The following is a 25,379-nucleotide window of genomic DNA, read 5'->3' as shown; positions in this document are numbered from 1 at the left end:
ACTTCTGTTTGCGCCACCGATCTTCCTGCCATGCTTAGGTAAAGGTAAAGGTTTCCCTTGACGTAAAGTCCAGTCGTGTCCGACTCTAGGGGGCGGTGCTCATCTCCGTTTCTAAGCCTTGGAGCCGGCGTTGTCATAGACACTTCCGGGTCATGTGGCCAGCATGACGACTCGGAACGCCGTTACCTTCCCGCCGAAGCGGTACCTATTGATCTACTCACATTTGCATGTTTTCGAACTGCTAGGTGAGCAGGAGCTGGGACGAGCAACGGGAGCTCACCCCGCCGCGCGGTTTCGAACCGCCGACCTTCCGATCAACAGCTCAGCGGTTTAACCTGCAGCGCCACCGCGTCCCTCCCGCCATGCTTAACTTTAATTTTAAAATGAAACAAATAAATAAAATGTGAAGGAACCAGCACGTAAGCTCCTTGCCGAATAAGAATTTGAACTTATCTCTCAGAATCCTGAACCAACACCTTAACTGCTGCTATACTAGCTGGTGTGCCACACAGGAAAATCTGTGTTCGCAGTGCACAGTGACCCATAGTTAACTGACCCAAGGTTGATGTAATTAAACCAGATGGCTGGATTTGCAGAACACTGTGAATCAAAAAACAGCCTACCACATTTTGGTCCAATGCATTGTGTGACCCAACCAAAGTATCCACTTCCAGCAACAATAATGTTTTCAGGAATTCTTCTAGGGACCCTATAGGTCCCAAAGACATACTTAGAAAATAAAAATGGTATGTGGCTGCAGGCTGATGCTTTGTTTGGAAGTGGTCAATGAAGTAGACAGAAAAAAAACGATAAACTGGGTAGTTTTTTTTTTTTTTAACAAACTATGGTTAAAAATCAAAAGCCAGTTTGGTGTAGTGGCTAAGACACCAGGCTAGAAACTGGGTGACCACGAGTTCTAGTCCCGCCTTAGGCACGAAGCCAGCTAGGGGACCTCTCAGCCCTCAGAAGAAGGCAAGGATAAACCACTTCTGAAAATCTTGCCAAGGAAACTGCCAGGACTAGTCCAGGCAGTCACCAGGAGTCAACAGTGACTTGAAGGCACCCCAAAAAAGCATTCATCTTATGTGGCATAAGCTTTTGTGGACTGGTACAGAATTCTCCACCATAAACCATCCAGCTGATTTGGCTGCAATCCCCATCATCCTGGACTCAACTCAGTCATGTTGGCTGAGCTTGGAGGAACTGAGTCCCTTCTGCTGTTCTGAGTTACACATTAGAGAAACCTATCATCAAATTACTGGGTGCAAATAACACTGGGAGCAAAAGGTGAAGTAAATTATTATTATTAATCTGTATTGTCTATGCTATATATACTATGCCTCAGAATATCATTTATACTTCTCTGCTGGCTATATAAACAACGGCACTCATCTGACCTCTGAACATCAGAAGCAGAAAGAATGGTTTAAAGTGGATGTTGAAAACACTCAGAGATACCCATCTAATAACTGATACGAACAGAAGGAACAGAAGGATCCCCCAGTAAACTTCTTGCCAGGGGAATCAGGTCCTTTGTGTGGCCCATCCATAGGCCCCCTTCCCTAACCACCATATAAAACAGGAGTACTGTAAGTCCCAAGGCACAAACTGCTTACTCAGCATTCACAACTCCCATGAAAACACACTAAAGCTGGAGTGCTTATTTTCCCCATCCTGATGAGCTAAGTAATAAGCTGTGATAAGTAGCAAGAATGCACATTTTTTAAGGTAGGGGAGACACTTGGCCACTGAATATCAAGCTAGGGCCGCCTTTTAACAAGGACGACTGGCAGAACAAAAAGTGGGAAGGCCTAGGGCAAGAATTCAACTTTAAAGTAATTATTTTTTATGACAACTCCCCAAATTATTGATAATGTTTTCCTCGGATAATGATTAGGGACACGGTAAGGAGGGGACCACATGGAGGCTGTGAGGGCAACTGTATAGCTTTCTGTTAACATACAAGGAATTTGTTTTTCTGCAGCTTAGACAGATTTCTCTTTTCTAAAAGAGTTCATCCTTCCACTTCTAAATAACGAAACTGCATTCCCAACACATGACAGCTTTAATTTCTAGGACAAATGTTTCAGGTGAGAAAAATCCCTATTGCAGAAAACATACTAATGTATTTTAAAATATTCTCAGGTGGGGGAATAGCCGAATGAATCAGAAACCCACATTCTCTAAACCAGAAGTTCTAGCTAAAATATTATTATTAAAACATTCTACTGCTTATATGATATATTCAGGACAGAGAGCACTTGAAACTAACTCGTGGATCCCCTTAGAGTGTTACTCCTATTTGTTCCTCTAGACAAGAACAGAAGTGAAAGGAAAGGATGGAAGAGATTTTTTTCTTGGAAGGGTTTTGCCAACTCCAGAGAAATTAAGATAGATGTAACACATAAACACACACTCCAATATGTAAAGATGACCGCTCAGTGGAAGATTACCCGTTCTTAATTTTTTTAATACAAAAGTCACAAATTGCCTCTCCACTGCCTCAAAATGGACAGAAGATGAACAGGCTTTCCACCACCATCAAGAAAATAAATATGAACTATGTTTTAAAGAAAAGTCCTATATAAATAGGATAAAGCAATTATCATAACCAATGATAATATTTATATGAAAAACAAAGCCACAGAATATCAGCAGCTCTAGTCTACGTAAACACCAAGGATTATAGCCTAACTCATTTGGGGCCTTCCTGTGGCTCCCACTCTGAATATATTCCCAGATAGCAAAAAGCAGGGACTGCAGTAAAAATCAAATAGTCATTTTTATGGGGGGGAACCCCCAAACCACATCTCTATTAAAGGGCTGTTTCCAATTAATACCACCAGACCTCAGCCCCTGAAAGTGGGTAACCATTTTGGGGGGTGGCTCGCGCCCTAGAGCCCCTCCCACCATCTTGGAATTTTATAGCCTCTTGGATTTTATATTTATTTATTGCATTTTATAATTGTAAGGTGTTTGATTTTTATGAGATTTTAACGTTTACGGCTGTAGTTTGATTTCACTGTAAACCGCCCAGAGTCCCTCTTTTGGGGGAGATGGGCGGTAATTAAATTTGAATAATAAATAAAAAAATAAAAATGTGGACATACTTCAAAAACCGTAACTAAAAGAGCACCAGTCCTTTTTTATTATTCTTATAACAGATTAAAGTTACCAGAACAATTCAAGATCACATTACAAACCAAGGTGCATTCTAAGAAAAATACTGAGTCCAAAACAGTGCAGATTCCAAAGTAATGACAGTATTTCTCCTACCAAGGAATCCACATATCCCCAGGGATGGACAGGAGGGTTGTCAATGAGCCCTTTAGAATCCTACAACAGTGTCCACAGCTCCTAAGTCAGCCTTCCTAGAACAGAGTGCCCTCCAGATGTGTTGAGCAATGACTCCTAAAAATGACAGTCAGTTGGACAGAAATCTCAAGAATCTTAACAGATGAGGACATTTGGGACTGTCACATAGACAAGCCTCAAATTCTTCAATAAAGTATAAAAAATCAAATGGGGGCAGTTTTCTGCAGAAAAGGAAGGTACCTTTTCAAAATCATGAGGTCACATACCCAGGAAGGGTATAAAAGTTGGCCAACTTTAGATGTGGGGATAAGCTTTTCAGGAGGTTTGGAGTGGGGGGAGCAAAACAAAAAGGCCAAAGAAGGAGAGGATAGTGAAATAGTTGGGTGGGATGCAGGCAGAAGAGATCCCTGTGAAGCAAATTGAAGACGAAAGGCAAGTAATCATGCAGAAATGGGCTGGGAAGAAGCAAATTATTCTGATGGGTGCAAATCGTTTTTCAGAAGAGAGAACAAGAGGCAGAGCAGATTTTCAAGGGGGCCGATTCCACAGCTCCGGAGGTGGGAAGACACCGAGAAAGAGCAAAATCCCACCAAATCCTAAAGTGATTTTTTAAAAAACATATGCAGATGGGGGCAGCTCCAGGCAGATTGAGGGGTGCAATTCTTCAGCGAAGGGTGCAGAGAAAAGCAAAGGCATAGACTACAGGAGTGTGATTTTCCAGGAACAGAGACATCAAGGAATGAGGAATGCAGACTCTGGTGGAAATCCAATTCTGCCATGAGACATGCTCAGAACTGGGTGAGGGATAAACAAGGCACGTATTTGGGGAGGGGGGGGGTCTTTCAAGTTTCTACAGTAAAAAAGGTGCCGATGCAACAAGCCGGCACCATGGAGGGGTCCAATTCTCTTGGGAGGGGTGCAAAGAAACAGGGTGGGGAACTAAGGAGATGGGGAGGGGGCGCAACTCTCCCCCGAAGGGGTGCAAAGCCGAGGGGAGGGACAAGCCAGCAGATTGGGGGCGCTTGCAAGTTCGGTCGAGAATGGAGGGCGATGATGATGATGTTTTGGGGAGGGGGAGCGGCAAACAGCCAGGCGGGCTTGCAGGGGGGGCAATGGCCGTGGGGGGAAGCCGCCCGGCCGCCCTCGCTGGTCTGAAAGGGGGCAATCCCAGCGCCCCCCTCCCCGGGGGAAGAGGGAGGCAGCGACCGCCCTGCCCGCGGTCCCCCATCCCAGCCGGGGAGGCGGCGAGGGCCGGGCTGGGCGCCCTCCTCACCTTGTAATAGACGTCGAACTGGATGTTCTCGGGCAAGGAGCGGATGTCCCTCCGGCGCGCCCGGCCGTAGCTGTCGACCACGGCCGAGATGGCGGTGTTGTAGAGCGTCTCGGGCACCCACTCCAGCTCCACGGCCGCCATCTTGCGTGTGTCGGGCGCGCGCGCAGACGAGGCGGGGATGCCGCTGCCTTCGCCGCCGCTACCCCTGCGGCGGCTGCCCGAGTCGCGTTGCGCCGCTCGGGCCTAGTCGCTCCGCCCCGCCGCGGGTCGAGGCGTCGCTCGCTCCGTCCTTCCTTCCTTCCTCCCTTCTTTCCCCGCGCTTTCCCCCCGGGCCTGGCTGAGGCGGGAGCCGCTGGGGGCGCCCTCGCGGAGGAGGAGGAGGAGAGGGGCGGAGACAGGCCGCCGCCTCGGCCTGGCGCGGACCCCCGCCCTCGAGAGGGGCGAGCCGGGGCGCCGGTTCCCTCAGCGCGAAGCCCAGGCTGACCAGCCGCGGGGGCCGCCCTCGCTCGGCGCGCGCAGCCCGCGGACACCAGCCCGCCGCGTGGGTGGGTGGGGTCCATGGCGGCCGGGCCGGGGCCCCCCGGCAGCAAAGAGGGCGCGCGCACCCCCGGGGGTCGGGGGTGTGGGAGCGGGTGGCAGAGCCGTTGCCGTTGGAACAGCCCCGGGCTTTGGGCGCAGGAGCTGCTGGTCGCCCTTCGTGGGCTGCCTTCACACGACAGGCCAGGGTAAACGGGGCTGGTAAGCTTGGGGTTCGGATAGGCGAATGGACGAAGACACGTGTTTAGGCTTGTCTGAACCCCAGCGTGTCGGCGAACGGGCGCGCCTTCGAAGGAGGGTTATGTTTCCCAGAGGGACCATCTGAGGGTGATCGGGGTGAAAAAAGGGCTGCTGGAAGCCTCTCTTCCTTCCAATTGTATTCATTTGATTTAAATGCAGACTAAATGGCGTTTACTTTAATCGTGCAAATTGATTAAATAAATAAATAAATGTCTGTTGTTACCCATCTCACAGCAGTGACTCTGCGCGGCGTACAAAGATTGCCAGGGAAAATTATTCCAAAGAATCCTTTTGGAATAGTCGACTGTAGCCTGATACACTTACCCTGAATCACCATCTAATTGCCTGCCTGGATTCTCATGGCACTAAAGCCTAAACCAGCAGCTCCCAAGGTGTGGTCAGGGGGTCCCTGAGACCCTTTCAGGGTTCCCTGAAGTCAAATATTTTAAAATTTCTCAGCTTTAGTTTCTAATACAGTAAATATCAATAGATACAGATATATAGATATATTATAGATATAACCCACATAAGCCAAAGCTCTTTGGGGTCCTCATTATTTTTGAGAATGTAAAGGGGTCCTGAGACCAAAATGTTTGAGAACCACTGCCAGGGGGCTGCTTTTGCAAAACATCCCTGAGGCACATACTAGCAACCATAGTTAACCCAGCATCTTGCACAAGCCCATCCTTTGTGGTTTACATACCATGGTTTATGGCTTAGGGCAATGTCTGCACCAACCACCTGTGGGAAATTCAATGAACTATGGTTAAATGGTGGCTTAGTGCAAGCCAGCTGATCAGCTATGGTTAATTTTAAATGCTTGTTAGATGAATCTGCACCCACTTTTTTTTTTAATCTTTCTGTGTCCTGCATTTTATTGTTATATGTAAGACAAGACTGGTTCTTGGGAAGTTGTGTTGATTCCCTCAGCCCAGGAGATGGGGGGAATGGGAATGATTTTATGTTAGAATGCTACACTTTTATCATTTCTAAACTATTTTATTATTGTAGGCTACCAAGAGTCTATAATGATTGGAGTAGCACATAAATATTAAAAAGTAAAAAAAGGCAAGAACACCAAGGTTTAAGGCTCTGTCATGTGAACTCTGAGTAGCTGCCATTTTGAGCCAATGCAGACTGGATTTCTATCCAGTCTTAAATATAAATTTCCATAAGGCAGCAGTCTGACACTTGAGTTATATGTAAACCTCCAGTCTTGATTAAAATGTTCCACCTGAGTCTGAGTGGATGTACAATTACGATCCTGCATACTTGTTAGACAAGTTCTTGTGTTAATGTGTCATGTCCTGTAAACACAGCTGCTGCATTTAATGGGTGAGTTAAGGATTTTAGCCTCAGGTTCCTACTCTGTACTTTCCTGTGACCTGATGCCATTAGACATAGCATGGCTTACTGAACAACAGTTCTTGGAGAAGAATTGCTGTAATTAGTAGGTTTGTACAGTTATAATATTTGATAGTACAGTGGATAGGTGTATAAGTTTCAACTTAGATTTAAAAATGAAGAGGGCTTAGTTCTAGTGATTTGCACTAGTTTTTATGACACTATATGTGCATGGGCAGGCATAGCTAGCTAATCTGGCAAAAAAAAAAAACAGTTGATCATTTCTGAGAAAATACTATTTTCAGTTGTCTGGATCATTTAATGATATCGCCCCACTCGGTTTAAGCACTCAAGACAGGCCACAGTCAAAGAAATATAGAGTAGACAATGAAAACAAAAAATATAAATTAAAAGTAAAAGCAATAGTAAGCAAATACGGCTTTGTACAAGTATAGGAGAAAGAAAGACGCCAAAAAATGCTGAAGGTTGGAACATTGAGCTAAATGTTCCATTGGTTCAGCCGGATGTAATTTGACAGATAAATATAAAATCCTGCAATCCTAGTACAATTTTTTTAAAATGTGTTGTGTAAGATACGGGAAGGCCTGAATTCATGAAGTGTCAGCCTTCCACAGAATTCCCTGCCAACACACAAGGCATCTGGAGGGTGCTGTATTGGACCAGGTTGATACAAGCTTTGTGGATTACATTCCACATATCCATGAAATGTTACAAAGGATGCGCCCACATTGGAGTCAGAGGGAAATAAACTGCAGGAGATACAGACAAGGATAGCTGTCTAATAATGACAGTTCACATAATGGGTGCATGAGATGCAGATATTCTTGTACTGGAGAACTGATTAGCAAATATAATACGTTTGAGGCAAAAGGGTGTTAGTTCCTGTGTGTTAAAGTGGGCTATAGGAATGAGTTGGGGATTCTTTCCTGAGCTCCTGGATCTTCTCACCAAGCTTGCGTGGAATCTCCTTGATTTTGTTTATTTATTCAGTTTAAAGGCTGCCTGACTCCAAGTGAATCTGGGCAGTTTACATTAAGAAGGAATCATGATTAGTGTTGGGAATTTCAACCTCCATGACTGGGGAGGGGCAGTTCAGGAGTCTGGGGCAAAGTTGAGTATTCCCCATATAATCTTTGGCTTGACAGAGACAGGTAGGGCACACATTACACCCCAGTTTTGCTGCAGAGCAATCCTCTGAAGATGGAGGACATTATTGTGAGTGCACAGTCGGATTCCTTGCAGAACCATCGTGCTGGAGGGCTTCTCCTCCAGAGTTTTTCAAATGTTGCAAAGAACCCTAGAGTTTCATGAGAACTTGATGGGATTCCATGAGAGACTATGGGCAAAAGGAGTTCATTTGAGTACAGCCTATTTTCTATCATTAGAGCTTTGCCTCTTGATCAGAGGTTCCAGGAATTAAAAAAAAATAAAATGCACAGCATGGAAAAGTTAAAAAAAAAACCCGTTCTAGCTCAATTCCCTGTCCGGGGCAGGAATCCTCACACTGTCTCAGGCAAATGGCTGTCCAACCTTTGCTTTAAATCCTCCAGCAATAGGGTACCCACAACTCTGGGAAGAAAGCTGTTCCGCTGCATAGTACCAGTCCTGGTTGAGAAATTCCTTCTGGTTTTGAGATTGGATCTCTCTCTGTAAAGCTTCCACCCACTGGTTCTTGCCCTACTCTCAGGCACTACTACAGAGAATCCGCTCCCTCTCTCCTGGGACAGCCCATCCAGTGTTGGAAGTCTGCTATGATGTCTCCCCTCAGCCTTCTCTTCTTTAGGCGAAACATACCCACTTAAACATCCTTCATAAGATTTAGCCTCCAAGCCCCTCCCCGACTTGGTTGCTCTTCTCTACACTCTTTCCCATTCCTCAGTATTGTGAGAACCAGAGACAGTATTCCAGGCACAGTTGGAACGGTACACCATAGAGCAGAACTATCAAATTCTGTGATCTCAACACTGTGCTTCTGTTGACGCAGCCAAGAAGAGATTGGCTGTTTTGGCAGCTGCAGCACACTGCTGGCTTACCTTAATCTGGTCTACCAAGATGTGTAAATCCTTCTCACAAGTACTGTGAGCCAAGTGCCACCTATCTTGTGCATCTGGTTTCTCACTGTTAAACTGCTTTTTGTTGGATAGGGCCCAATGCTGAAATCCATCAGTACTCTTTTGAAACTTGAGCCTGTCTTCTGGGATGTTAGCAATGTTGGCATTTTTTTTCTGCTCTTGGCCACCATGGTAATTAAGTACTTCCTTAAGCGTTGGCCGGGTGAAGAGGTCGAATTTAATTGTCCTCAGTTTAGGTGTTAATAGTTGCATTGCCTGAGGGGAAGGCAGCTTGCAGGACTTTTGTTTAGTTGTTTTTTAGCCTTGCAGCCAAGTGAGCAGCTCACTCTTCTCTGAGAGCGTGTGTGAGTGCACAAGCCTGTAAATATGTTTTTGTGCTTTCTGTAAATAAATTTATTTTTATAAAAATGCCAGGTGTGTGATTTTTCTGATCTCTCTGGGCCAAATGCTTTCCAGTATTCTGGAAGAAACAATTCACTAACAAGCTACAGGCCTTGCAGTGACATCTGGTGGGACCCAAAAAGAGACACTTTCCTGTTGTGGAGCCTACCCTGTAGCTTACTCATCATCCCCCTGGAGTTCAGATTGACCCCAACCCTGTTGGCCTTTCACAAGGCCCTAAAGAAGTGGCTGTATTCCTGGATATATGGAGATCAGAGTGTAATAGCCCGTGAACTGGGCTGTCTGTTGTTTTATCTTGACTGCCAACTGTGCATTTATTTATTTACTTACTTACTTACTTACTTACTTATTTATTTGATTTATATTACCGCCCTTCCCCCCCAATGGGGGACTCTAGGCAGTTATTTATAAATGTATAAATAAATACATTTATTTTGTATTTATTTTGTGTTTGTTGTTGTTTAGCTGCCCAGAGTCACTTTTTTGAGATGACTAGTCATATAGATCAAAATGAATAAATAGCACACCCATTCTATCTGGGGGACTGCCACCCCATCCAGAACTAGTGATGGAATGTTTCCGGATAAAGGGGTGGGCAAAACCCACAGCCACTTGGTGTTGGTGGAGTTGAGCCTACACCTGTTTCTCTCCATCCAGGCCCTCACAGCCTTCAGACATGGAGAAATAACCATAACAACATCATTACAACAGCATCTACCCTGGGGTAGAACTGTACAACTGGGTATCATCAGCATACTGACAATACCTGACCTTGTGCCAATGAATACAATCCAGCAGTTTCATGTAGATGTTAAATGGGAGAAAGCAGAGCCCTGTGGAGTGGAGTAGAGCTGTATGCAACTGCCTCCCCGTCAAGCAGGAGGTCTGTGCCGGACCTCTTCCCCCCCCCCCGCAACATTAATTGGAACTGACCTCAGAGGCGGTAGTAGAACCACTGTGCCCCCCATTCCTAATTCCCTGAGCTGGTCCAGGATACCACGACTAATGGTCCTGAAGGCCACTGAGTGATCAAGGAGGGCCAGGATGGATGAATCACCATCCTGATCCCACCAGAGATCATCCGCTGGTGTCTCAGTGCTATACCCAGGTCTGAAACACAACTGAAAGCGGTCTACTAAAGCTGTAGTCCAAAAGGGAACCTTGAAGACAGGATGAAAATTGGTCCAATGTCATGGGGTCCAAGAATGGCTTGAGGAGAGGACTGACCCCTGCCTCCTTAATCTCAGGCAGGACTACCTGCTCATTCAAGGATGAATTCGCTATACATCTGCTGGGAGGCCTTGACTTAATACTAAGGCACAGGGATCTAATACACAGGTGGCTGTATTTATTTATATAATCAATTAAATATTTAATAATTTTCTATGGCCACCCATCTCATATAGGTGACTCTGGGTGGCTAACACTTAAAATAGGATAAAAACAGAGTAAAAAAAAAGAAAACCAAAATGAGAAACAACATAAATAATATAAAATAGCAGCAAAGAACATTCATGACATCACACCAACCCTGACTAAGAAACAGACTCACCCATATTATCATGGCCCCTGGCTTGATGGCAGAGCCAGGTTTTTAATGCCTTGCGAAAGGCCAGTGCGGTCGGGGCAAGTCTAATCTCTAGGACAGGCTTTCTCAATCAGGGTTCCATGGCACCCTCAGGGCCCATGAGAGGTCCCTAGGGGTTCCCTGGGAGATCACAATTTATTTAAAAAATTATTTCAAATCCGGGCAACTTCACATGAAAGAGGTAAGTTTCATTATTTTCCATTTAAGAACACTGTTAATGCATCTATGCAGGCCTACCCATGAAACAACCATAATAATTTTGTAACTCCTGGCCTATCTTTGAGCCTGAATGTGCAAGGGTTCCTCCAGGGTCAAAAGGTCGAAAAAGGCTGCTCTAGGATAATTATCACCCTATTGATGGAGTTTTTAAAGGTTAATAAAAGAACTCCAAGCAGCTAACAGCAATCTTGCAGAATAGAAGCGTGAACCAAAAAAAGGAACTTGCACATTAAGCTTAATTATGTTCCTAAATAAATTCAGTCTTCACGCTGTAGTTAGATGAAGAAAATAGAGATAGCTTATTCAGTAGATCTGGACACAGGTAGGTTCATAGTAGAAAGCACTTAATCATCACTGGTTCTTTGTAGGAGTGGACGGTTGGGGGTGGGCTGCATTCCTGCAGCACCTCCTGCATGCATGTGTCCCAGAAGGGTAATGGAGATTGTTAATCCCCAAGCCCAAGGAGGAGGAGAAAGTGGAAATCAGGTTACCCATGTGACATCCCACAAGCACAATAGAAATACGTCTACTAGAGAAACCCCCTTACTATGCTTGTGAGACAATGCTGAGTTGATCCCTGATAATTCTAACACCTATCCCCAATCTTTCCTTTTTAGGGAACCCTAAAAGACAAAGTTACACTTTGTTCAGAAACCATCTGGTTCTCTCCCCTCTCCAGTTTTAACTCTGGAATGTCACACTCCTGGTTCTGCTACTTGGAAATTTTGGCCTCAAAGACTGCTGGACTCTCAGGTGGATGAGGTGGCAAAGGAGCATTCACCCAGCTTTGGCTGGTGTGTCAGTTCCAGCCCTGCTTGGAGCTGGAGACTCTGATTAGTGAGTCATCCTATTACCACAAGATTGGAATGCAACAATAGGCTCTACATGGAGTCTACCTTTGAAGACCACTTGGAGCCTACAATTGTTGCAAAATGCAACAGCCTCATGCTGGTGGGTGAAAGTTGCTACAGCCCATTGTACTCTTCTGTTGCAGGTGCTACATGAGCTTCCAAAATTGCCTTCAAATCAGTGTTGACTCCTGGCAACTGCCTGGACTAGTCCCTGCAGTTTTCCTGGCAAGGTTTTTCAGAAGTGGTTTGCCATTGCCTGCTTCCTGGGGCTGAGAGAGAGGGACTGGCCCAAGGTCACCCAGCTGGCTTTGTGCCTAAGGCAGGACTAGAACTCAGTCTCCCGGTTTCTAGCCTGATGCCTTAACCACTACACCAGGGTTCCTCAACCTTGGCAACTCTAAGCTATGCGGACTTCAACTCCCAGAATTCCAAGCTGGCTGGGGAATTCTGGGAGTTGAAGTCCGCACAGCTTAGAGTTGCCACGGTTGAGGAACCCTGCTAAACTGGCTGTTTACCATGTCCATGATGAGGATATTTAAAGTCCCCTTATATGAGAGAGTTACACCTGCTCCCAGGTTTGCCTTATGGTCACTCACAGCCTGTTGAGGCATGTGGATCTTGTCAGCCGCCCCCCCCACTCTTTCTACCTGGGTTTTCCAGATAGGTGCAGCTATAGTAGACAAAACACGCAGCCCTGGTCAACAGCCAGGAAATAATTAGGAACACGCACAAATCACTTTCAACACTGAGTCCCAACAGATCCTTTGGAATGCACGGAGACCCAGTGAATCTAAAGTAATAGCAAAACTTTACTGGTTACGATGTACATTTGCTTTTTCACACACTCACCAACACTTACCCACTTTGTTCTCAACTAGGCTGCCAGGCACTAGCTACAGCAGTGTTTCTCAACCTTAGCAACTTCAAGGTGTGTGGACTTTGACTCCCAGAATTCTGGGAGTCAAAGTCCACACATCTTAAAATTGCCAAGGTTGAGAAACACTGAGCTCGAGAGATGGAAGCTGCCAAGTCTGGATCCAAAGACAACTCAAGGAGTGGGCAGGCTTCAGGACCCCTTTTAACCCCCAAAGTCCTGGCTTTGTTGATTCACAAGACTGGCAGCAACTCTTGCCTTGTAAACTTACAAGTGTGGTAGCTGTTGATGGGATTTGGGGAGGGGAGGTTCCCTGTGCTCAGGTCCAACTTCCTTTATCTGGTTCAGGTGACATTTTTCCTTTGTTTCCTTAAGGACTTGCTTCCTTCTTACCTACCTCCCCAAAGGGTCTTTTAGACAAGATTCCTGGCTTTTTGTCCTCTCTGCTTAGTGCCTGCTTCATCTTTAGTTATGGCAGCTTCAGCCATACTCTAAGGAGAACACTAAGTGAGTGTTCTCCTTACTTCCGAGTAAGTAGAACAAGGACACAGAAGTGATGTGGAGTAACCTCCTACCAGATGTTTGGTCAGCATCTGCCCTCCAGTCCTTTAAAAAAAAACCTTTGTGAAGATTTTTGGGGGAATATCTTGATACCTAATTGTTACTGCTTTTAACTAGGATTGGAAATAGGCTTGTTGTGTGGTATTTATTTTGTTGATATGTTTATTGATTGCTGCTTCATTGTTAAATTTTATGGTCCTGTCTTTAACTGTTGTAAACTATAAGAAGCCCATTTCAATTGCAGCAGTCTATAAATATGATAGATAAAAATTATGATAAAAACATTTTCTAATTGTTTAATCCATGAGTGACACAACAACTTAATCTCTTGATTAATTCTACCTTGGTTTTTCTGCAGTGAAATTGATTGCTCAGTATCTTGCAGAGAGCTGGAAAGTATTTGGCCCAGAGAGATCAGAAAAATCACACACCAGGCATTTCTATAAAAATAAATTTATTTACAGAAAGCACAAAAACATGTTTACAGGCTTGTGCATTCACACACACTCAGAGAGAGGAGAGAGCTCTCAGAGAGCTGCTTACTGGCTACAAGGCTAAAAGAACTAAACAAGAGTGCAGTGCTAGGAACAGCCAAGATCCTGCGCAGAACCCTCAAACTCACAGGCCTCTGGTAGAAGACCCGAGGTTGAGGAAGACACACACCACCCATAGGGGTGAGAGGGGAATTTTGTATATTTGACAAACTGGAATACATTGAGAGAAAAAGAACAAGCAGTAAGAGCAGATTATGTGTAGCCTGGGGATGGGAAGACAAAACCTGCAAGTATCTGAAAGCTGCCATGCAGAAGATAAGCAAAATTGTTCATAGACAGGGCAGGACCGAAATGAGAGGTGAAGTACCAGAATAGCAAACTCTGGCAAACAGGGGGAGAAAATCCCTTACTTACTGACTGCATCATGAGTAATAGAAAGTGCAGAGTTAGAAACAAGGACCAACCCTCAAGATTTTGGGAGGTGGTTTTACACAGGACACCAGGTGATTACAGTCTCAGGTGAACCCACTCTGAATTAAAGACTTTACTACTAGAACTTGCTTTATGTGAATGGAATCCTGAGTACTTGGCAGTGCGGCAACTGCCTTCGGGGGGGGGGGGGGAGAAGGGTGCTCTCATTCCCTGGATCTGAAATTGTATGGTGCTGACCTTTGCTGGGATTACTTGAAGTCTAGTAGATCTAGAGAGCACCTGATTAGAAAAGCTGACAATATCCTAGGTCACAACCAACTCTTGATACTGAGGATGTTGGAGTATGTTTGAAGCCGTGGCATACCAAAGGCTATCTGGAGGGTCAGTGCCAAGTATGGAGTCAAGTCACTAGCAGTTGGCAATGCTGAGCAGTGAAGATGATGGATGGAGCCAGTGGTGCCTCAGGGTGCAATTCAGTGAGTGGAGGCAGCTGTTCCGGGTGACAAATACATTCAGGCATTGTTTCTCAACCCTGGCCACTTTAAGATATTTGGACTTCAACTCCCAGAATTCCCAGGCCAGCCATGCTGGCTTGAGAATTCTGGGAGTGAAAGTCCACATATCTTAAAGTTGCTATGGTTGAGAAACACTGCATTAGGGACACCACTGATTTGAAGGCCACTTCCGCCTGGAGAAGGGACTTGTAGAGAGTAAGATCAGAGGTATACAGCAGCTGTCGTCTAGGCAAAACGGCTGAAGCATTTTTCAGTCCAGAATGTCCAGATAACATTTGGAAGCAGCTGATTCACCTGAATATAAGAAGCGGGAGGAGGTCCAGCACAATCACGCTTGCAAGATTCTGTTATTACTGCCAGTCTGTAATGGTTGGCTATTCTAAAACACTATCAGACTCATGAGCAGGAATTCAAAGATATCTGATTTATTAAAGAATAGTGTGCAGGATCACAAAGAAAGCTGAGAATGATGAAAGCGCATCAAATTCAAACTAAAAACCCTCAGTGCAAATGAAATCCCTCCCTCCGTAGAATCTTCTCAAGTCCACAATCCCAGGTGCTCCTAATGGTTTCTGATGGTCTGCGGGAAAAGTCCTTGAACAGAGAACATAGCCCAAACACATTCCATTGTAATGAATTCAGATACAGAGCTTGGTACAAGGTTTCACAGCAGCTCCCTCCCAAACAGAAATGTGCGTCAGCACCATGGCATGTGAAACGTTACGATGTATAAACTACATTGAAACAGTGAACATGACATACTGCCCCCCAAAATAAAGAACACATTAAGCAGCAGGCTTCAAAGGGTAAGCAAGGTGGAAATGGCGAACTAAATCAGGAGCATTAACATGACGGGCAGACACCCATTCAGGATGAGGAAAGTGTTTCCATTGAACCAGATAGTGAAGGGTGCCTCGAAGCTTGCGAGAATCAACGATATCCTTGACTTCAAAGTGTTGTTGGCCGTCAGTCATGATTGGAGCAGGAGGAGGAGGTTGAGGGTGCCAACGTGGTGAGTGGTGCACAGGCTTAAGCAAGCTGCAATGGAAAACAGGGTGCAAATGTTTCAAATTGTGAGGCAGGTCCAATTTAACAGTAACTGGATTGATAAGATCAACAATAGGGAAAGGACCAATGAACTTGGGAGCGAGTTTTTTAGAGGGTTGTGGTGACTTGATAAATTTAGTAGATAGATACACCTGATCCCCAACCTTGAAGTCATGTTGTAAGGAACGATGCTTATCAGCTTGGAACTTGTAAGCAGCTTGGGCATCAGCCAAAGCTTGTTGAATCACCGGCCAGGAATCAGCCAGCTTAACAGCCCAGTCAGATGCAGAACATGTTTGGGAAGGGGGCTGTGGCATTTCAGGGATGGGAACAAAGTCGTGACCAGAAACCACACAAAAAGGGGTTTGTCTGGTACTTTGATGGACAGCATTGTTGTAAGCCACTTCAGCAAAAGGTAATAACTCCTGTAAGGGTTGCCTATTCTATAACACTCTCAGACTCACAAGCAAATGCTAAATAAAATCTGGTTTATTTGAGAATAGTATGCAAGTACAAAGAAAGCTGAGAATGGGAAAAGCGCGCCAAATGCAAACTAAAAACCCCTCGGTACAAACGAGATACCTCCCCCCGTAGACTCTTCCCAGGCTCACAATCCCAGGTGCTCCCAACAGCTTCTGACGGTGCAGTGGAAAAGTCCTTGAGCAGAGCACATAACCCAAACACATTCCATTAAAATAAACATAGATACAAAGCTTGGCATAAGGTTTCCCAGCAGCTCCCCCCCAACAGCAATGCGCGTCAGTACCATGGCATGTGAAATGTTACGATGTACAGTGCACGTTGAAACAGTGAACATGACACTCCACCCAATCGTCCTGATGGTAGTTAATGTATGCTCTAAGAAATTGTTCAAGAGTGGAGTTCAAAATCTCAGTAGAACCGTCAGTCTCAGGATGGGAAGAAGTGGACAGCGCTTGTTTGGTGCCAATCAATTTTAAAAATGATTTCCAAAACTGGGAAGTAAACTGTGTCCCGCGGTCACTGACCAAATGGGAAGGGCTACCATGGAGGCGGTAGATATGGAGGAGAAATAGGCGCGCCAATTGTGGGGCTGACGGGAGGGAGGCACAGGGAATGAAATGTGCTTGCTTGGAGAAAAAATCTTTTACAACCCAAATAACAGTTTTTTTCTGACTGGGAGGAAGATCCACAATAAAATCCATAGAAATCTCATCCCATGGACGGGTAGGACTGTCACGTCTCAATGTTGGCCACCAAAATTGGCGAACCAAATGTAGGGTTTTTACAAAACCAAAGTGTCCAACAAGTTTATCATCATGGGAACGCTGCAAAACATCAGCTCTTAAAGCTTCAGGCACATAAAGGCAGTGGTCCACCCATGGCAGACCATTTTCAAAAGAAACATTGTCTCTATTAGCTAGCAACCAGGAGTCAGATTTCAGTGCCTGGATAAAGTCCCTCTGTAACTGAGAAGGCACCTGCACTTTCCGCTTCCCAGACTGGGCTGGGGGTGGGGTTGCCCATGCACGGGTCTGGCTCCGAGTGACAGCAACCAAGCCCAGTTGTGGCTCAGCGAGAACAGCCCCAACCACATCTGCCACCTGGTCAAGATCCTGAGGTAAACGCGACAAAGCATCTGCCAGAAAGTTTTTCTTTCCCGGGATAAATTTTAACTGGTAATTGAAACAACTGAAAAGCTGAGCCCAGCAAATTTGTTTAGGGCTGAGACGCTGGCGGGTGCAGAGGGCCTCCAAATTCCTGTGATCGGTCCAAACCTCGAAAGGGCATTTAGCACCTTCAAGGAGGTGACGCCAGGTTTCTAAAGTGGCTTTTACAGCAAACGCCTCCTTTTCCCAAATATGCCAACGGCGTTCAGTTTCAGAACATTTCCTGGATAAGCGCAAGGTTTTGAATGATTTTCAGAATTCCTCTGTAACAAAATAGCCCCAAATGAGGAGTTAGAGGCATCAACTTGAACCACAAAGGGGCGTTCGGGGTCAGGGTGCTGTAGAATAGGCTTAGCAGTGAAAAGGGATTTCAGTTTTTCAAACGCTGCCTGCCATTCAGGCGTCCAATTCAGCACGGCCCCAGGGTGTTTTAACTTGCATGTCTCCCCCAAGCCCTTGGTATGGAGTAAATCAGTGAGGGGCAAGGCAATCTCAGCGAACCCCTGGATAAATTGGCGATAATAATTACTGAACCCTAGGAAGCTTTGCAATTGCCTTCGGGTGCGGGGACGTTCCCAACTTAGAATCGCCTGAATTTTTGTAGGGTCCATTTCAATGCCCTTGTCAGATACCCAATAGCCCAGATAGTCAAGTTGGGTCTTGTGAAATTCATACTTGGAAAGTTTGGCATAGAGTTTGGCATCTCTAAGCTTGCGTAACACCTGTTTGAGGAGGCGTTCGTGTTCCTCCTCAGTTTTAGTGTAAATGAGATCATCTAAGTAAACCAGGACCCCTTTAAACAAATGAGCATGTAAAACTTCATTAATCAACTGCATGAAGACTCCGGGTGCCCCTGCTAACCCAAAAGGAAGGACTTTGTACTGAAACGATCCTAGTGGGCAATTAAAAGCAGTTTTTCACTCATCTCCAGCTCGTATGCAGATGCCGAAATAGGCTTCATGAAGATAGAGCTTGGAGAAAATCTTGCCCTTTGACAAATGAGCTAACATGTCCTTCATGAGCGGAAGAGGGTACTTGTTGAGAATTGAGATGGAATTTAACCCTCGATAGTCCGTACAAAGTCGAAGCGTGCCATCTTTCTTTTCCCAGAATAGCACAGGGGGCCCAACTGGGGAATTAGCAGGTTCAATAAATCCCCTTGACAGATTTTTGTCAATGAAGTCCCGTAATGCCTCAAGCTCCTTCTGAGTCATCGGATAAATTTTTGGCTTGGGCAATTGAGCATCGGGAACCAACTCTATTGCACAGTCAGTTTTCTGGTGAGGGGGGGGGGGTAGCTGATCTGCTTCCATTTCCCCAAATACGTCTGCAAAGTCTTGGTATCAATCGGGCAAGCCTTCTAAATGTGCCAAGTTAGGGCGCGGCACGGCGATCGCAGCCCTTCCAACCCCCACACGTGCAACTCTCTCTGCTGTAGGAGCTTGGTAAAACCCATCTTTAAAAGTCACAGTTCTGTGTTCCCAGTTTATATAGGGGCTTCGATAGATCAACCGGGGGATCCCCAGAATTACCAAGGGATTGCCAACAGGTGCTACAATGAATTTCAAAGTCTCATGGTGGCTGCCCATTTGCATTGCGACAGTTCCAGTGAAATGGGTTGCCAGCCCCACCCCCCCGCCGTTGAACCTTCCAACTGAGTGAAGATCAAAGGCTGCTGGAGGGGAAAGCTAGGCAGGTCCAAAGCAGCAACCAGATCAGTGTGAATTAAACACCTGGAACACCCAGAGTCAACTAAAGCCCAGACCTTGGTAGTCTTTGTGCGGGAGCCCAATTTCACTTTCACTGCTAAAGTGGGACAGTCAGCACTCACCATAGCATCTTTGCGCCCATCCTCCTCCACCTGCCCGCAGGAGCTCTTCATGACAGGTGGCTGGCATTTCCCGCCGGCTCCTTAGAGTCATCTTCAGCCTCTCACAAGAAGTAGAATACTTCCTCAGCGTCGGCTGCACCCCTGGCTGCTGTCATCCGCCGCAAGGGGGGGGGGTTGATTTGGCTGGCGGCTTCCCCACTTGATCTCCAGCCTTGGCTTTTGGGCAATCAGCTGCTCGATGCCCTTCCTTTCCGCATTGGAGGCACTGACCCCTTGCGTAGCGCCGATCTCTCTCCTCATCCCAGGCTCTATAGCTTGGCCGGGCAGCAGTCGCAGCACTTTGGGGTCCCCTCATGGTGGCAGGTGGTTTTTCAGATTTTCTAGTTTGCATGAACGTATGCTGAGAGTGCTCAGACTTTCCTGCCAGACAGATCCATTTGTACAATGACTCTGGGTCATCTCTACACAACGCCCACTGTAGGACGTCCCGGTTGAGTCCCTCTTTAAACTGTTCTATTAAGGTTGACTGAGACCAGTCGGGGATTTTCCCAGCTAGAGCCTTAAACTCTAGGGCGTAATCAGCTACAGACATTTGGTCCTGGGTAAGATTCTTTAGCGCCTGCTTAGCTCTTGCCTTGGCCAGAGGATCCTCAAAATGCAGCTTTAACGCCCACATGAAATCATCGAAATAATCAAGTGCAGGGGAGTCAGCATCACTTAATTGAACATACCAGTCAGCTGCTCGACCCTTCAGCTTGGTGGCAATTGCAGTTATCTTAGCCTCTTTGGAAGGGAAGTATGCTCCAAACTGCCTCATGTAACTTTTAGCATTAGTTAAAAAGAAAGATAACTTTGTTGGATCCCCATCAAACTTGACAGAAAAGTCTCTCACCCCCACTCCGTTTGGAGTGGAATCAGCAGCTACTTGAGTGGTTGGGCCCCAGGTTACACTAGCTTTCCCTCTTCGGGGTGGGGACACTGGTGATCAAGCCCTATGGGGTGGAGATTCGTCCCAGAGCCGTCTCCGGCCCCGCTCTGCTGGCAGCCCGGATGGGAGGATGGGGGATGGTTGCGGGAAGCTGGGATCTCCTCCGCATTTCCCCTGCCCCTCCAGTAATAGAGACAGGTTTCTTAACATGTACTCTATTGATTCTATTTTGGCGTCCACCACTCTTAGTCTCTCAGGGGTTTGAGAGCCCTCTCTCCATCGTGTGTTCGACTTTCTCTCTGTGGATACCGTAGTAGATTCTATGTCTGGGGTTAGCAGGAACTGATACTTCCAGGATGACTGGGATGTCCCTGGCTGGGGTTCTCCCACTTCATCCCAGGTGATCAACTCTCTGAGCGATTCGCTGGGTGCCGGTTGCTCTGGTTCTCCCCCATCGTCAGATTCCTCCACCTCAGGACTAGAACTCAATTCATCCCGGAAATCTGAAGGTTCTGGGGTGAGGCTCAGTTCTCTGCTCTTGACCGTCAACTCGGGCATCAAGCTAGCCGTCTCCTCAAGTCCCCCGGTCGTGAGCTTGGACTCGACCATCGTTAACTATTTTCCCTCGCAAGAAACTAATCTTGGTAGGAGCTAACGGTACAACTTTGGTGATTCTCAGCTTTATGTAATGGTTGCCTATTCTAAAACACTATCAGACTCATGAGCAGGAATTCAAAGATATCTGATTTATTAAAGAATAGTGTGCAGGATCACAAAGAAAGCTGAGAATGATGAAAGCGCGCCAAATTCAAACTAAAAACCCTCGGTGCAAATGAGATCCCTCCCCCCATAGAATCTTCTCAAGTTCACAATCCCAGGTGCTCCTAACGGTTTCTGATGGTCTGCAGGAAAAGTCCTTGAACAGAGAACATAATCCAACCACAGTCCATTGTAATGAATTCAGATACAGAGCTTGGTACAAGGTTTCACAGCAGCTCCCTCCCAAACAAAAACCCACATCAGCGCCATGGCATGTGAAATGTTATGATGTATAAACTACATTGAAACAGTGAACATAACACAGTCTCACTAAAAGTAGTTTTAGCTTTCCTGTGGAGCTGTTTTCCTGGTTTGGTCCATCTGGTGGGGCTGATAGGCCATGATGTACAGTCGACTGAGATGCTATCCTCAGAATTATGGTGGGGCAGCATCTGGAGAATCCAGGGCATGCACACATGCACCCATTTTAAACACACCCTTTAAAGTTACGCCATCTACTTTTGTGTTTGAAACTGCCTCTCAAAACATCTGTAATGCCAGTTTCCTTTCACTTTTTAAAAATTATTCAGCACATTGCTCCAATTCCCACACCTTGCTTCGAGTAAGCCTGTAATTAAATCTGTGTAATTGAAATAATTACGTATTTATCTTAGCCTTCCTTGTATTCCTATTTCCTCTGTTGTTTCTGCTGTACCTCATTATATTGGATGCCCTTCCAGGGAGAGGCATGTGATCTATGAAAAGTGCCATACAGATTAATAGAAGAATACAAACAATAAGAAAGCTACCCATAGAACCAATCTTTTATTAACAGTTTGGAGCTCAGGTGATATAGGGTAAATATGTAGTCTAAATAGCAAATGTGCAAGAACTGCCACAGATGTAACTATATACTGGTCACTTTTGTGTAACATAGTGAAAATGTATGTTTTAAAAAGTCATATTTTACTGAACTCTTCTTCAACCTCAGATGCAGACAACAGAATCTCATCCCAACAAGCCTACGCCTGCGATCCACGGTGAAGGGTCACAGAGCAGACAAGATCCTGCAGAAGGCACAAAGACATCTTCTTAACAAAAGAATAAAACAGGTCCACTTCTCCATTGATGCCTTGCAACACAACGTTGAACACCTTCACCAGAAACTCACGGCCACCCTTCCTAACCCAGTCCTGGATAAAGTAATCCAGTTGGGTAACAAAACACAACTGGCCCAAAACCACAAAGTGAAGGAGAGACAAATTAAGAAATTTGACATCCTTCTCTCCCACAATAAGCAGAAACAAAGAGCTGAAGAACCCACTGGGAGGAACAACAATGACGGGACAACAGAGGACAAGAACACATGGGTGAAGAACCTCTCAGACAGGGAACTCATCCAGCCAGAGAGAGATATCCTAGCCAAAGGTCTTAATTTTGCCTTCACCCCCAAGCAGGTTCCGGTGGTGGAGCTCATTACGGCCACAGAATCTGCCATCCGTAACAACCATCTACCCATTGAAGAAGCAGAACAACTCTGGCTAAAAATCTCTGCAGCGCTGTCCGGTGCTCGACCTCCTCCCTGCAACCTCACCACCCAACAAAGGAGAGCCCTGACAGCCCTTAGCAAAGATGAAACCATTACTATCCTGCCTGCAGACAAAGGAAGATGCACAGTTGTCCTAAACTCTGCAGACTACCATGACAAATCTGCCTCACTCTTGAATGGCCACCACACATATGAAAAGCTGAAAAGAGACTCCACCAGCAATTACAAGAAAAAGGTGATAGCTTGAAACAATTGGAACAAGAGGGCTCCATCGACAGGGCAACCTACTACCATCTGTATCCCGGAGAAGCCATCCCCTGCATCTACGGACTCCCTAAGATCCACAAGGAAGGGGCACCTCTCAGACCCATTATCAGCAGCATTAATTCAGTAATGTATAACATTTCCAAACACCTTGCCACCATGCTAGCACCTCTGGTTGGATACACTGAGCACCACATTTATAACTCAGAAGAATTTGTTGCCATAACTAGGATCCTGAAACTGGATACAGATGAAACCATGGTCTACTTCGATGTTTCTTCTCTTTTCACCAGCATCCCCACCACTGATGCCCTAATTGCAGCTAGGAAGAGACTAGAAGAGGACAGCACCCTCGACAGGAGAAACAACCTCAACCTGAACCAGATCTGACATCTTCTGGACCTGTGTCTCAACACCACTTACTCCTCTTACAGAGGTGACTTCTACGGACAGAAACATGGCTGTGCCATGAGTTCCCGCGTGTCACCCACTCTTGCCAACCTATACATGGAGGAAATGGAGAAGAAAGCACTCAGCACGTTCCAGGGAATGGCGCCCACCCACTGGTTCAGGTATGTGGATGACACCTGGGTAAAAATCAAGGCTCAGGAGGTACAGGCTTTCACAGACCATATAAACACCATAGACGCAAACATCAGGTTCACCAGGGAAGACACCAAGGACAACAGGCTGGCATTCCTACACTGTGAGGTTCTTTTTGGGACCGGTGGCAAGCTAGAAATAGAGATTTACAGGAAACCCACACACACAGACCAATACTTGATGTTTGACTCCCACCATCCACTGCAGCACAAGTCATCAGGATGTTACGTCACAGGGCAGAAACCATCCCCACCTCCATGGATGCCAGAAAACCAGCACCTGAGGACAGTTCTAAAGGCCTGTGGGTATCCGAATTGGGCCTTCATTAAATCTAAGTCTACCCCCAGACCCAAAACAACAGCAGACATGGCTGAGACCCAGAGTCAATGGAAGAACCTGGTCATTCCTTACATGGCCGGCACGTTGGAAAGGATAAAATGGATATTTGGAAAACACCACATACCTGTATTTTTCAAACCCACTAACATATTGAGACAGACGCTTGTACCCCCTAAAGATCCAACACCGAAACATAAGAGGAGCAACGGAGTATATGCAATCCGGTGCAGTGAGCTCTGAGCTCTACACTGGGGAAACCAAAGAGCCTTTGCACGAGAGGATGGCCCAACACAGGAGGAGCAACATCACAGGACCAGAGTCAGCAGTTTACCTTCATCTAAAAGAAAAAGGACACTCATCTGAGGACAACAATGTTCACATTTTGAACAGAGAAGACAGGTGGTTTGAGAGAGGGGTTAAGGAATTCATTCATGCCAAAGTGGAAAATCCTTCCCTCAACAGGATTTTCAGGCCTCAGACACAACTTGTCCCCCATTTTCATGCTGCCCTTTCATTAGTCCCCAGGAAGATTAAGACCACTTCACAAGTTTACCAGGAAGGCCACTCTTAATGATCCACTTGGGGATGAACAAGGGATTTAGGAGTAAGACATCCCAAAGACAATCTACACCTCCATGGCCCAATTAACAAGCCATTCAGGTGTAGGGACCATGCAGTCACCCTGGAAGACATACATGGGGTCCCCTCACCAACCTTTGCCCAGACTGAAGAAGCTGCTTGGACAAGCAGCAAAAGGTTCCTTCCAAAAAGAAAGAAATCCAGTTGCCCTGACTCAACCTACAGACAATTCCACCTGGATGACTGAGAATCTTCATCGACAGAATAGATATTGTAAGAGGACAGCCATAGTAGCCAAAACTTATGAAGACTCTGGGAGCACCTTTTCAAACAAATGTAATTAAAAGGGATAAGCTTTCGGTCACCAAAGCAGGTGCCTTTTAATAACCCACAATAGCTATATGTAAGCCAGACATACGTTAGGATTTAGGCATCCCAAGTATGTGTCATTAAATGGCAGGTTTATAGATTTAATGCATCTGAATGAAGGTAGCCTAGTCTTGTGGAGGGGGGTTGATTAATGTACTCAGAGGTGAAGGTGTGGATTCAATTATGAATGAAAGGACTAAAATATAATTCAGAAAATGTGAATTGGTTTCATCTGGATTTTGTGGATGTGTATGAAACTAGGAACGAATAAGTTGAGAATAGCTGTCTGTTACACCCTGGTGAATGATGATAATGAAAGAAGAAGAGGTGAATTTGGGAGAAAATTGTGCAGCATTTTGAATGAATGTGACAGGAGGAGGAATGATTCTGTCACGTGATATGAATAAATGGGTGGGAATGAGATAAAAGTAATTGAGCAAGAATGAATGAGAATGGGGTCTCTGAATATCTGCTTACAGAAAGTTCTGGGGGCTACTTGAATATGTGGTTTAAACAAAAATCTATTCCTACATACACATGGCAAAGGAATTAATATCAATATAAAACCATGATAGGTTTGATTATTTATGGTGAAAGACTGAAATAATTAATGAAGGATATAACAGTGATGAGAGGTTCTAAAAATGGGATGGACCTTTTTTAGTAGTGTTAAGTATGGACCTTGGGAAAAAATGGTCATGGAAGAAAGGGAAAGCAGTGAAAG

At 45.7% G+C, this 25,379-nt stretch overlaps 1 protein-coding gene and 1 pseudogene across 1 annotated transcript in view; one reads left to right on the top strand and one right to left on the bottom strand.

Moving 5' to 3' along the window:
* The window catches only part of APPBP2 (amyloid beta precursor protein binding protein 2), a 52,012-nt gene extending 47,119 nt beyond the window's left edge, over positions 1-4,893 (bottom strand). Inside the window, exon 1 of the mRNA XM_063296695.1 lies at positions 4,589-4,893. Coding sequence (XP_063152765.1) covers positions 4,589-4,729 — 141 coding nt within the window. The 5' untranslated portion in view covers positions 4,730-4,893. The remainder of the gene's footprint in view (positions 1-4,588) is intronic.
* Positions 4,894-11,896: 7,003 nt separating this feature from the next.
* Positions 11,897-24,195, top strand: LOC134488636 (uncharacterized; annotated as a pseudogene).
* The last annotated feature ends 1,184 nt before the right edge of the window (positions 24,196-25,379 follow it).

The sequence above is a fragment of the Candoia aspera genome, chromosome 1, assembly GCF_035149785.1.
Source record: "Candoia aspera isolate rCanAsp1 chromosome 1, rCanAsp1.hap2, whole genome shotgun sequence".
Lineage (NCBI taxonomy): Eukaryota > Metazoa > Chordata > Lepidosauria > Squamata > Boidae > Candoia > Candoia aspera.
Note: the sequence above shows the minus strand (reverse complement) of the source record. Positions and strands in the feature narration are given on the sequence as shown.